General features: G+C 45.3%; 1 protein-coding gene across 3 annotated transcripts in view; it reads right to left on the bottom strand.

The window, feature by feature from the left end:
• Nucleotides 1–4,990: 4,990 nt before the first annotated feature.
• LOC115076132 (ATP-sensitive inward rectifier potassium channel 12) overlaps nucleotides 4,991–13,160 on the bottom strand; it is a 28,020-nt gene continuing 19,850 nt past the window's right edge. For 2 of the 3 annotated variants that reach the window (XM_029577261.1, XM_029577260.1), the window contains one exon: nucleotides 4,991–6,884. In XM_029577261.1, the coding sequence (XP_029433121.1) occupies nucleotides 5,434–6,744 (1,311 nt within the window). In that variant the 5' untranslated portion in view covers nucleotides 6,745–6,884 and the 3' untranslated portion in view covers nucleotides 4,991–5,433. Of the gene's footprint in view, nucleotides 6,885–7,053; nucleotides 7,175–13,160 lie in introns of those variants that run through there. The other variant, XM_029577262.1, reaches the window with a different exon arrangement.

Raw genomic sequence — 13,160 nt, 5'->3', positions numbered from 1 at the left:
TGGAATAGCAGAAAAAATAGTGACCTAGAAGGAAAGACTGGGGTCTGCCAGGGTATTTGGGGTGTAATTTTCAAAAGCATCTTTGTGTGTAAAACGCAATTTTATGCAGATAAATTGTGTTTTGAAAATTACCCCAGGGGTTGTGTGCTTAAAAGTACTCAGGGAAGTGATTTCATGTGGACTTTTATGCGTACATGAAAGGGGTGTTCCCGGGGGGAGGGATTTTCCGAAGCTTGCAGGGGTCCATGTTTAAACCTGCTCCCAAGCAGGCATGAATGTGCACGCACGCGCCCGTCGATTTTCAAAGCCAGCACACGCGCATGACTCCGCTGTGAAAATCGGAGCCGAAGTCCGCCTATACCTGCTACACGCGGACCTCAGCCCTCGGCAGGCTGCTGCAACATATTCCTCTGGAATTACTAAGAGCAGCATTTTCTCTGGTATTCAGGGAGCCCGTACAGGTCCATTAGGAGGCATAAAGTGAGCAATGCGTTTTGCTTTGGTATGTAAAATAATTTGGGCAGAGTTAGTCTCATTATATCATCAAGCCAGTTATTGCTTCCCATGCGGACTATTGCTTTGCAGAGTAATGCTTCATTCTATGTCGGACCCTGTGAACTTGTCAGGACTATGGAGAAGTGCTGTTACAAATGAAAGGTGTGATAAATCGATAGAATTTATATATATATGCGGACATTATTCTGTAGGCAGTGACTCCCAGTAAATCAAATTTTCATTGGCTTTAATTGAGGAGGTCAAGTGGTTGGGTAAAGTCATTCATAGACCTTCATTTATTTACTGCTTTGAGGATATTAAGATGAACTGGGGCGCAAAATAAACCTGGAACTACCTCGCCTCCACTACCCCTGCACCATGTAAACTTGTAGAGGTCCAAATGGCAATTTGGTTAAAAAAAAAAAGAACAACTGTTGTGATAATTCAACTTTGTTAATCTGCTTTCTCTGATGGCTGGGAGCAGACATGTTCTGAGCAGAGGTCGCACAGAATGAGAGCCGATTGGTTCATGCCCTCTGTGATGTCACGCAGGGCTGGTGCTTCCATTGGGCAGGACTAGGTGGTTGCCCGCAGTCCCAAAGGGTCAGGGCAGCACGAGACCTAGGGTGGGGGGGAGGGGGAGCGCTGTGCTGGTGCTGCCTCCAGTAGGTAAATTGGGGATGCGGGGGGCGCCAAATCCTCGTGCACCAGCCCTGTTGCCACTTAGAGCAAAATTAGGAACATGAGACCACGGGCATAAAACAATGGTCAGCCAAAGGTAAAATTTAAAGCAAGAGCAAAACATCTCACTTCCTGTTTGTTAGGGCAAATGTGCATATAAATCACTTTACAAGCGTGAGGGGAAAAAATGCGAGTGCAAAAACGTCTACGTCACGGAGAATGTCAGCGGCCCGACAAGGCGCACAGCACTGCCTAGATGGGGGGCACCTTCAAAGTTATTTTGGAGGCATTACTACCCCATGTGAAGAGTTGGATCAGCACAAAAGCCCTCGTCTCTCTGTGAAAAGGGCTTTGCTTCTTGCAAGCACTCCTGTAACCGAAAGGTGGAACCGGATTAGGCAGCTGACGCTTGCTGGGAAGTAGGTTTTTTTCACTAAAACTTTTTCTCACACCTTTAAAATATGTATTTGAACCTTCCTGGTTGGGACCAATGATTATATAAATGGTACTGATACGGATTTGTGCCTATCCGCGTATGAGGGCCCTGAAAAAATTGAGAGAGATTTGATTTAAATGTCACTGTTGGCCTGACTGATTTATGCCTGTAAAGTTGTTTGTAACCATATATCAAAACCAAGGTAGTCTAACATTGTACATAACGCTAGTGAATGACATCCTCAGAACTTTGAGCTTAAAGCATTTGCTTTAACTCTGTTCCCTATGCATGTTTTTGGAACACAAAGGGGCGGATTTTAAAAGGGTTACGCGCGTAACCCTTTTAAAAGCCTCTGGCCTATTTTGCATAGGCTCGGCGACACGCGTATGTCCCGGGGCTTGAAAAAGGGGGCGGGGTGTGGGCGGGGCAGGAGCCTCCAGGCACAGCGGCCATTTGCTGCTGTGCCCGGGATCGCGGGCCGGCCGGCGCACGTAAACTTAAAAATTAAAGGTAAGGGCGGGGCTTTAGGTAGGGCTGGGTGGATTTCGGAGCGGCCTCGGAGGGAATGGAGGAAGGCTGTGCGGCTTGGCGCGCGCGCGCAAGTTGCACAATTGTGCACTCCCTTGTGCCTCTCCGACCCTGGATTTTATAACGTGCGCACGGCTGCGCGCGCTCGTTATAAAATCGGGCGTAGATTTGTGTGCGCCAGGTTGCGCGCACAATTCTACACCCACAGGTAGTTTTTAAAATCTGGCCCAAAGCGTTTAAGTCTACTCCACAGGTACATTCATAGGTCTCGTTATTTTTAACCAACTTTTTTCTTTTCAAAAACATACTCTCTTTTGAATTGTGTACTAATGAGTCAAATAAATTATATATAAACCAGAAAAGAGTGAAGGTTGAAGGAAAATGCACCTGTAGCCAAGCATTTGAACATAAATTTGAACATTTGGTTTGGTTGATTATTGAGCCTGTAACTTTCCAGTCGAGGTGGGGATTTATCAACACAGCTTAACCACAATGGATATTCCAGCTGGACACTGTCGCCCCAAAGGGGCTGAATGAAGCCATTGATTGGTTCACTTTAGTCTGTTGTCTATTGATCGGCTCATCTGACTAATTCTCAATGGGTCCTTGGTGTATTCCAGGTCTGATTGATCCTTTTGTATTTAAACACTGTAACTTTGGGAATGCCACTGTTTACCATCAGTTAGAGCATGGATAAGGAGCTATAGGGCACTATGCCATGCTTGGCTACCCTAGCTGAAAAAAGTTCTTTGTAAATAGCCTATTTTATGCTGCTTTTTCTCACGGTTTTACAAGAGGTTAACTTTTGTTTCCTTATAGCATATATAGTGATTTTCCTGCCGCCCCTGAAGAAGGATGGAAACACACCAGCATGTCAGGCACTTTCCTTGTACACATATTTTGAAGATATGCCAAAGAGGAGTGGTGGCATATGTTTGGGAAGGAACTTCAATACTCTTGGGATAAGAAATTTTGACAAAGTAAGTGCTTTTTGCTCATTTATGGTTTATTTTTCACTTGTTTGAATTGTGCACTGAGTCAAATGAGAGCACGTTTTTGAAAAGAAAAAAAGGTTGGTTAAGAATAACAAGACCCTTGATTGCACCTGTTGAGCAGATTTAAACACTTTGCATTTCAAAAAGATGCAGATGGAACAGCATTAAAGCTGGAAGCTCAAAGTTATGAGGATCTCATTCACTAGCGTTATCTACAATATTATACTACTTTGGTTTTGATATATGGTTATAAACTTCTACCACTGATAGTTTGGGTTTTGCGATGTTTGATGTCTGCGATGTTATTTATGACATCAAGGCCTGTACGGAGACCCGTCAGATCTAATAGATGTGGGCTCATTGGTGACATTGTTCCAGATAAGGAGCTCAAAGAGTTTTCAAAATGATAGTTCATCTCTTCGGCATTCTTTACAAAAAGGATACCTCTGTGGGGTGGTCGTGTCTGTCAAGTTGTGAACTAGTATCAGCTGAGAAAGGGGGCAGAGATGGGGAAACGGGGTGGATCCAGGGGCATTTGTGTGCTCAGGCGATGGGAGTGAACAATGCCCAGGCGTTTAATGCACACCTTGGGCATTACGCAATAAGGATTTTCTTCCACTGACATAGAATGGGAAAACCTCCTTTTCGAATAAGGCTCAGAGCGTGAGTATTATCACATGAGCTTCATGAAGGGCATAGATTTTGGTTTTACAGGAATATGAATGTATTGTTTACATTTCCATCGTTGGCTTAATTCAGGCACCAGTTGCAAAATCAGTGAACTATGTACAGAGCTATGCTTTTAATCTAGAATTTCCCTTTGCACAATGATCCATTGTAGCAAATGGAGTTTGTACCGCAGAAGCTCATAGTGGGGGAAGAATGGTCTTAAGGCCTAGAATGTGGAAAAAGCTTCAACCAGACAGGAACATTTTACATTCTCTAAGGCAACGCCCACTTAAAACAGTTTTGACAGCAAAGACGTTCCATAATACAGGCTGATATTTTTTCTTCCTACTTTTTGGAGAAGGACCACTAAAGTGCATTTGTGATATAAAACCAGGAAAAAAAAAAGATCCAGGTGAGACCCACCTCCCTTCTCAGGCTTTTTTTGTAACCTTTTCCCAAAAAAAGGGAACATTGTGATATTAAGCTCCAGTGGCATCCTTTAAACATTGCTCAATGGGTTATCACTGCTTAAACCAACCTGAACTAAACCAGATTATCGGGAACAAGGGGGTCTGACCTTGTAAAAACTCGAATTAAAAAAGATTGCATTTAATTCATCAATGGTCCCACTGAAAATATAGTTCTGTAAGGTGCAAATGAAAAATTGGCGCACCAACAGGTAAATGAACTGTACACTGTGATCTTAAAGCCAACACCTCCTCCTCCTCCCAGTTATTTAAATAAAGGTTTGTCTGTCCCAGAGTCTACAGTATGTCTGGTCTTGAGCATTGAGGGTTAGTCCAACAGTGATTGTGCTTGCTATGACTGGCCAGTACTGACTGCACAAGATCCCTTCTACCTCAGCTGTGAGAAGGAGCAGCTGTTCTGGCCACCGCTGATCTCCTAACACTGCATGGCAGATACTGAAACCGAGGCATCGCCTTGGTAAGACTTTCTGGCTATATCATTCCATCCATCATCTTTTTTCAATTAACAATATTTAGAGTAAATAATCCTAGAATCCCTTAGTGAGGTTAATCAATGGCTCTCGTTCCCTCTTAAGGTAACAGACGTCCTCATAGGTCATGGTACCTTGAAACCTAGGAAGACTCTGGATTTCTCCAGAGCTAGCGTGACTACTAAAGCTCTATCATAAGTTAACACAGTATTTAGTGTTATGCAACCAATTTCACTCTTCATGGCCATTTCGATTCAAAATTCAAGGCGCCGCCCCTCAGTCCTACACTTGAGTTCCCTTTCCCTTTTTTTTTAAATTCCTTTTCAGTGCTCCCCCAGCTTGCTACAGATACTTCAAGTTTCAAAGAACTGAAACAGCTCTGCATGCAAAATATGACACCAAGTATCAGTTCCCGCGATTTAATGATCTGAATCGGCCGTCTGTAATTTGGAACTAATTCTGTCAACACTGAGAAGTTCATTTTATGGCCCACTGCTGCCAACGAAGAATGTTCTGTGCTTATTGCATTGAACTTAAAACTAAAAATAATATTAATTCTGAGACATTTCTATGGCACTTGTATCGTTCTGCATAATTTGTAGAGGTTGTAATGTAGGGAAGGTGAAACAGAGAAAAAAAACCCCACAAAGTAGGTGGTCAAAGTTCATAGGTCATATCTCTGACTCCCTTCTGTAAGACCTCTGGTCCAGAGTGATTGTGGCCTGCAGCCTATCATATTCATGTCTGCTGTCTGGGCTCAAGTCATCCAAAACCCTATCATCGTCATCCTCGTCATCCTCATCTTCATCACGGCTCATGAAGGCCAGCTCATTCTCATAGCAGAAGGAGTTGGCGTTGGGAGGCAAGAATTTGTTTTCCACCAGGTCCTTTGCACTGCAGCGTGGAGTTGATGGAACCTCATAGGTTTTGTGGAAGTGCGAATAATCTATTTTGTATTGGTTTTTCTCTTCGAACAAGACAGGCTCAAAACGGTGACCCCACAGGATTTCATTGGCCAAATATGAACTCCGAGCTTGTGCCGTCATGGCTGTGGCTTCAACCATACCTTCAAGTATGACCACAATTTCAAAGTCTGATGATTCCAAGTCCTGCATGCTAATTCCAAACAGTGGGCTTTCCTCATCAATTTCGTGAAGAATAGTAATTGGAGAAACCAAGAATATACGGTCCAAGCCTTTATCAAACCCAACATTGATATCGATTTGATCAAGTGGTATATATTCCCCTTCTTCTGTGATTCTAGGTTTAATTAGCTGAGCTCTTACATGGGCTTCTACTATGTGACTTTTTCTAAGGTTCCCAACTCTCCACATCAAGCAGAGCTTCCCATCTCTCATGGCTATCACAGCATGATGGCTAAAAAGTAGGGTTTGTGCCCTCTTCTTGGGTCGGGCCATTTTTGCCATTATTGCACCAATCATAAAAGAGTCTATAATACAACCTATAATGGACTGAAAAACCACCATAAAAACAGCTATTGGACACTCCTCTGTCACACAACGAAATCCATAGCCTATAGTGGTTTGAGTTTCAATGGAGAACAGGAAAGCAGCTATGAAACCATTTACTTGAAGAACACATGGTTTGAAGTTCTCATCCCCAGAAGGATTTTCTAGGTCTCCATGTACAAGTGCAATTAGCCAAAAAATCAGCCCAAAAAGTAACCAGGACAACAAGAAAACAAGTGAGAAGATCAAGAACATGTACCTCCAACGGATATCAACACAAGTAGTGAACATGTCTGCTATATATCTTTGGGACTTTTCATCCATGTTGGTGAACTGAACATTGCACTGGCCATTCTTCTTCACAAACCGGTTTCGGCACTTCCTTCTGGTATGGATTTTACCATTGCCAAAACCGTTAACTCCAGGCATGGTGGCCAACCTAAGCCCGTCTTCGTCAGAGGATACTATGCTGTAGGGGTTGACCCGACCTGTATTCATACCCATGTGAAGCATGGGATGTTGGTTGATGTTCTCACTTTTGGGGGGGGGGTTTTCCCTGTACCTCCGACCTGTAGGTAATGCTGATTTAGAAAGGAAGCCCAAGCTCCTGCAGTCTTTGTTAATATTTCACCCAATAGATTCACTGAAGGAACCTGTAACAAGGAGACAAAAGAACATTTAGTTTTGATGTTAAGAGCTGAAAGAACATAAATACAACAGTTTTACACATTGAAAGCATATTGTGTCATATACTGTAAGGGACAAACAGTTATGACCGTGTGTGTGCATTTATTTTTTACATTTATTTATTTTCTTAAATACTTAAGATTTCCGGCTCTCATGAATGAAAAGTGCTGGAGGTGATCTGAAGATCTCTGGCACTCAGCTGCACCAGAAACTGGGCCACCTCTGGGTCACACGTTCCATGTCCATGGGGGAATTGCTGACTACATCTGGCTCTTAGGTGTGCACAGTCCATTTGATAAGAGAAGACCTGGAAACGAATGGTGATACCTTCCTTATCTCAGCATACACCTCAGCTTTTAAATACAGGAGCACAGGTGGCAAAATGGCATCATAAGAGCTCCTTGCCACTATGAGTACGCACAGAAAAAAATATTTTTTTTGGGGGGGGGGGGGGAGCGACATCATTTAATTTAATATCCAAACTTATATCTCATGTGTTTCAAAAAACTTTAGACGAAGCAGATCACCTAAAAACATGCACAATATAACAAGACCATTCAAATCACAAATAGCCCATCTGCCCTCCCCCATCCCATAACAATATAGGGATATACAAACACAATTAGGCATTAAAATCCAGAGAGGAGCCCATGACAGGACTCTCCCCCCTCTCCAGGCAACCATGCTTGGAGTTAAAGGTCCAGGGCAATTGTATTCACGCCCGGCCACTGAGGGATATCCCTAGTGAATATCAATGAGAGAGATTTCAAGCACCTGCCTGCATTGTATGCAAATCTTATGCATATTCATTAGGGATATCCTGAAAAGCTGACCTGCTGGTGGCCCTCTCCCTGCCTTTGCCACTCATCCAGCTGTGGCATGAAAGTGCAGCTGGGATGTGCCTGGATGACTACTGGCACATTGAGAACATTTTCTGCTGAAAAAAATAAATTGCAACAGGAACAAGAGGTTCATAAGCCCAACCTTTCATTTCTGTTGCCACATTGATCTCCTCTGTTCCCCCACTTCCTGCCCTCACTACTTATCCCCTCCCACCCCCACCTGCCTTTATTTCTCTCGGGACCCTGCTGTTTGCCACATTTGCCACCTTCCCTTCCTTCCTCTGTACCCGCTCAACATTTGTTCTTTCTCCCCTGTGCCCATCCCCTGTTCTCCTTTGACTGCCTTCCTACCACCAGTCTTCACCTTTTAATGGCGGCTGCTACTCCGGGTCATCGGGCAAGCACTGGGAGAGGAAGTCCTTCACGAGCATAAGACTTTGCTTACACAAAAATAATCTCTGTTAGGCTAAAGCAGGGGTGGCCAGCTCCGGTCCTCGAGAGCCACAGATAGGCCAGGATCTGCACAGTTAATATGCACGAGAGAGATTTCGATGCCCTGCCTCCTCTGCATGCAGATCTATCTCCTGCATATTCATTGTGGATAGCCTGAAAGCCAGACCTGTTTGTGGCTCTCGAGGACCAGAGTTGGCCACATCTGAGCTAAAGCAATCATGTTGCAACTGGAGGGAGGGAGAGAGGCCAGAGCCCTCCACCACCACCACCATTGATTGTGCACAGATGTGGATGTGCGTGGCACACGTTCACAACAGCTAACCCCTTGGGGCACACCTAGCCAGACAGATCTTCAGCATAGCCACAATGAATTTGCATGAGATAGATTTGCATGCCCCTCTTCCACTGAATGCAGATCTCCCTCATACATATTCATTGTGGCTATCCTGAAAAGCTGACTGGCTAGCTGTGTCCCGAGGACAGGGTAGAGAAGCACTGCCTTGAGGATATAAAACGTTCAGCAGCTCAGTCTGGAATCATCAGTAGTGCAAATACACAGGAGCAAAATTGTGCTTCTGGGTTCATTTTCTTGTTCTCTCTCTGTTGTCAAACTTTCCGAGAGTTTCAGAATCTATGGATTGTTCTCGGTCTTCAGTGCCTGCTTACATGAGAATATAGCACTAGCAGTAAGTAAAAGCCCCTCCCAGGATAAAGAAGCACTGTGAAGTGTAGGAAGTGTGTAACTGAGCGCAAGCCGAGCTTGGGGGCACAGTGTGGTAGTAGAGAGGAGAAAGGACAATTCAGAGAGAGAGAGGGAGGGGCAGAGCTGGAGCTCGATTTCCATACAGCGAGACAGAAGGGGGGGGGGAGGGGGGGCAAGGTTCACATTAATCCTGGTTTAACTAGTTTCATCCAGGGAAGTAGTTTTAGTCCAGGAGTAATTGGATGCATGCCAATGGAATGGAAAGTAATCCCCATTAAATTCTCACATGAATAGAACGGTTACTGAATCTGTATTCATTGTTTATAGCATTTCCATAGAGTCCTATCCCAGGGAGATGTTTCTGCTCCCAGAGACCTTACAATCAAGGCAATGGGAGACAAAGTGACACAAGGCATCTCGGTGGGAGAAGCAGGATTGGAACCCTGGTCACCTGGTGTCCAGTCCACGCCCACTGCCATTAATCCAGGGTTTGAATACTGGAGAAGCTAAGCCGGGAACATTAACTCCCCACAGCCTTTTTGGTAAACCCAAAGCCTATTTTCTAACGGCTGTAAAAAGCGCTCCATCACTTTCTTGTGAATTAAACATTAGTCCTTGTGTGTTGATATTAGTACCCAGTGATACAGGACCTGAATTGTGACCAGAAGCTCTCTCTGCTGCTTTGCCATTGGATCCCTCGTGTATTTCTGCAATGCACCTTAGGTCAGACATTACCACAGATCCACTGCTCCAACTTGGGATCAAAGACTGTCCATGTGCCAGACTCTATGCTGTTTACATGATCTAGACCAGTAGCTCTCAATCTGGTCCTCCCGCTGCCCGGTTCCCAGACTATCCCTGGTGAATATGTATGAGATATATTTCCATGCCTGGATCTCATGGATGTTCATTAAGGGTATCCTGAACATCAGACTGGCCAGCCAGTCCCTGAGGACCGAGTTAAGAACCACTGATCTAGTCAAATTCCCAAAACTGACCAGCAAACTCACTTCATCCCTGACACCATAAACCAGACTGACACCCGGGTCTATAGGTTAACCCCACGGGGTCAGGTTTTCAGTATATCCACTATTAGTATGCAGGAGATAAATCTGCATAGACTGGGTCTCCAATGGATGTAAAAACATCTCATGCATTTATTATGGATTTCCTGCAAATCTGACTGGCTACGGGGGAGTCGCCAGGATAAGTCCGGGAAGCTCTGGGTTAAAACACTGGTATATTTGTTGCTCTCCTACAGTCTCTCACTGCTCACTTTTCCTGTTTCGAGGCAGCAGTTTTATTCGTCATGAATAAATAATGCCACTTCTTGCACTTGTGACAGGCACTTTTGCTCACAAATCCCACACCTGGCAGTAGAGTGCACAAACTGCAAGACACATCCTCTTTCCATTAGGTCAGGATGCAGAGCAGGATCAGCGCGCCTGGAAAGATCGATGCCTCCTGGTTGGCAGAAAGCTACCCGAGGACGTGCGCCCGTGATGAGCGCGAGCTGCTAAATTACAAGCAATACTATCTGCAGTGGCCACTGAGAAGGCGCACCCTCTCTAATTTGCTTTCATTGATTTGCCCTTTTACTCCCAGCTCTTGCTGTGTGAACAAAGATGTTTAGATCCACTCGCTGGACTGGAGCTCCCTTACGGATAGGGCGACTGTTATAGCTCCAGGTCAAGGGGAAGAGGTGGAGGCAGGGCAAGACGAGCCAGTCCTGCTTTCACCTCCGCATGCCTGCAGATATAGCTCCTGTTGTTTCTGTGGGTACTCAGAGCTGCACCTCCCTGCAAGCCATGGGAAAACTGTTCTCCTTGTCATGGAGCTCTGTGGTTCTCCTACTTATGGAAAACTTGACCAAGGCATACCATTTATTTATTGATTTATTGATTTTATATGCCGTCAATTTGTAGATACAATCTTAACGGTGCACAGGGTAACAACAACAACAAACCTTAAATAATACATGACAATGTAAAATCCTTAATAAAATGAAAATAAGATTAAAAATAAAGGAATTAAAAGTAAAGAATCAAGCAAAGTCTTCCGAATGGGAAGTGTAATCCCTGTTCCATCTGCAAATCTGACACTGGGACTGACATGGGAGTTCCGCAGCCAGGTTGTGACTAAGGACGATGACAGGAAAAACAAAACAAAACACAACCATTTCCTTTCATTTTGCTTTTTCGCTTCATTTTTTTAAATTCGGTTTTTATTTCGTTTCAGGTTTAAACAAAAAAGAGGGGGGGAGGAGCAGATCCCCCCCCCCTTTCCACCAACTCCTTCCCACCCCCAGTGCAGAAATTAAAATGCAGCTTCCGTCACCAAACCCCCCTCAGCAATCAGAAATTAAAAAATGGAATTCCCTACCCCAGACATAGCTTACACCATCTGTGGGGGGGGGGAGGGGTAACACTAGTCCACATGGGGCAGGATTGATCCCAGTTGCCCCTGCCCTGCCAGATCTCCGTTTGAAAATAGCGCTGGCCGGCCCCGAGGTTGGTGCTGTTTTGGGGGGTTTTTTGGTCGTATGGCTGTGCCCTCGCGGATGGGGCAAGCTATGTCGATAGAGGGGGGGTGGGGAGGGATGAAATAAGGTGTTGTGTTGTGTTTTTCCTTTTGTTAGAGAATGAATGCGCACCCCTAGTCGTGCGCCGTGCACCCAGGTTCTTTTCTGACGGCAGAGGTGGGGCCGGCGGCAGCAAAAGGCTTAGGAGGCGTTCTGGCAAAGTCCCAAGGCAGGGAAAATCGCACCAGTTTGTTGGTGGGCAGCACACTTGTGTCTCCCGCAGTCCAGACAGAAAGGAAAATGCAGAACAAAGTCCAGAAAATCACGGTCACAGCAAATCTTCACCAAACGCTCCCTAGCAAAGATGCTGTCTGGAGAAGGACCCCCCCCCCCCCCCCCCGGTTCTGCCCTTCTGGGACGCTGCAAATCTCTTTGGTGCAAAAGCTGAGCTGGAAGTCGATCTCCCAGTCTGACCATCCTTCTTCCGACTCCCACCAGGGTTGAGGTAACTCTTCAGTGAGACGTCAGGGTATGGGACTCAGTCGGCTGGTTCGCCTCTTTGTGCCTCTGAGTCTGCCTTCAAGGACCTCCCTAAATCCACGGTGCCCGAGTGCAGCTCCCCAGAGCCTCAGCACACTCCCAGGCCGGGAGAGAGGCAACACACTACTCGCGCTACACGCTCGGACTCTGACCTCATCGTTCAGGGTCTGGAGGGGGTGACCCCTTTACACAAGCCCGGAAGCCTTTAGGCATCCATTTTATCAGTGCACTGTGCCTCATTTAATATTCAAGTCACAAAACGAGGCCTCTGTCCAGGAATATTTTATAGATTGGTTGGCTTCGGTTCTTATCTAAGACAACACTAACTGCACCAAGCTGTTTAAATCATTCAGAAGGCAGCACAAAAATATTCACAACTCCCTGTCTCTCATTCCCGACACAGATTGGGTTTTTTTTTCAATTTCTTCCTCCTCAGCCACCACACCTACTCTTTTGGGTGAAAGCAAACTGAGGTGCTTCTGTCCTGTTCAACATCAGGAACATGTTCTCAGCTTCTGGTACAGATTATCATTCCTCACTCTGCACCTCCCCCCAAGAAGGCCTGATGCCAAAGTGTTTTTAAATGGATTTTTAAGACAAGTGACTAGGGGTAAGTAATAACATGTCTTTGGATAAAAGAATTTGAGGCTTAGCACAACAGATCAATAAAGAGAAAACTGAAGCAAAGAAAGAAATCAGCTGTTATTTTGGGAAGTTCTGTAAAAGGCCACGTTTAGAGGAGGGGGTGGAATAGAGGTTTATACAGCTGCTGTAGTTTAGGAATAGTGCTGGTGTTATTTCACCCTAACATCTGCCTTTCAGTGGATATAAAATTTAAAAAACCAACAAATCCTGGGGACCTTCTTCTGAAGAGGGAAGCAGGGTGAATTCCAAACTAGGTTTCCCCACAGGAGTCTCTTGAATTTCCAGGGCTATAATCTGTCTGCCTATGGAGCAGCACAGGAATAAACCTGGCCCAGTTGACATTCCCCCTTCTTTCCCCTCTGGCTTCTCCTTTCCGGCACGTAGCCTGGAAGTATTACTGCGCACAGACGCCTTGAGTCGGGCTGGCTAGGGAGATGCTGAGTACCCTTCCACAGGCATTTATTTCTCTGGCGAGCTTTTATAAGTGCACGAATTTCATGGAATCAAGGCCACAAGGAGTTGGCCAAACTCCCAACCA

The sequence above is a fragment of the Rhinatrema bivittatum genome, chromosome 14, assembly GCF_901001135.1.
Source record: "Rhinatrema bivittatum chromosome 14, aRhiBiv1.1, whole genome shotgun sequence".
NCBI lineage: Eukaryota > Metazoa > Chordata > Amphibia > Gymnophiona > Rhinatrematidae > Rhinatrema > Rhinatrema bivittatum.
This window is presented reverse-complemented; position numbering and strand designations above follow the sequence as displayed.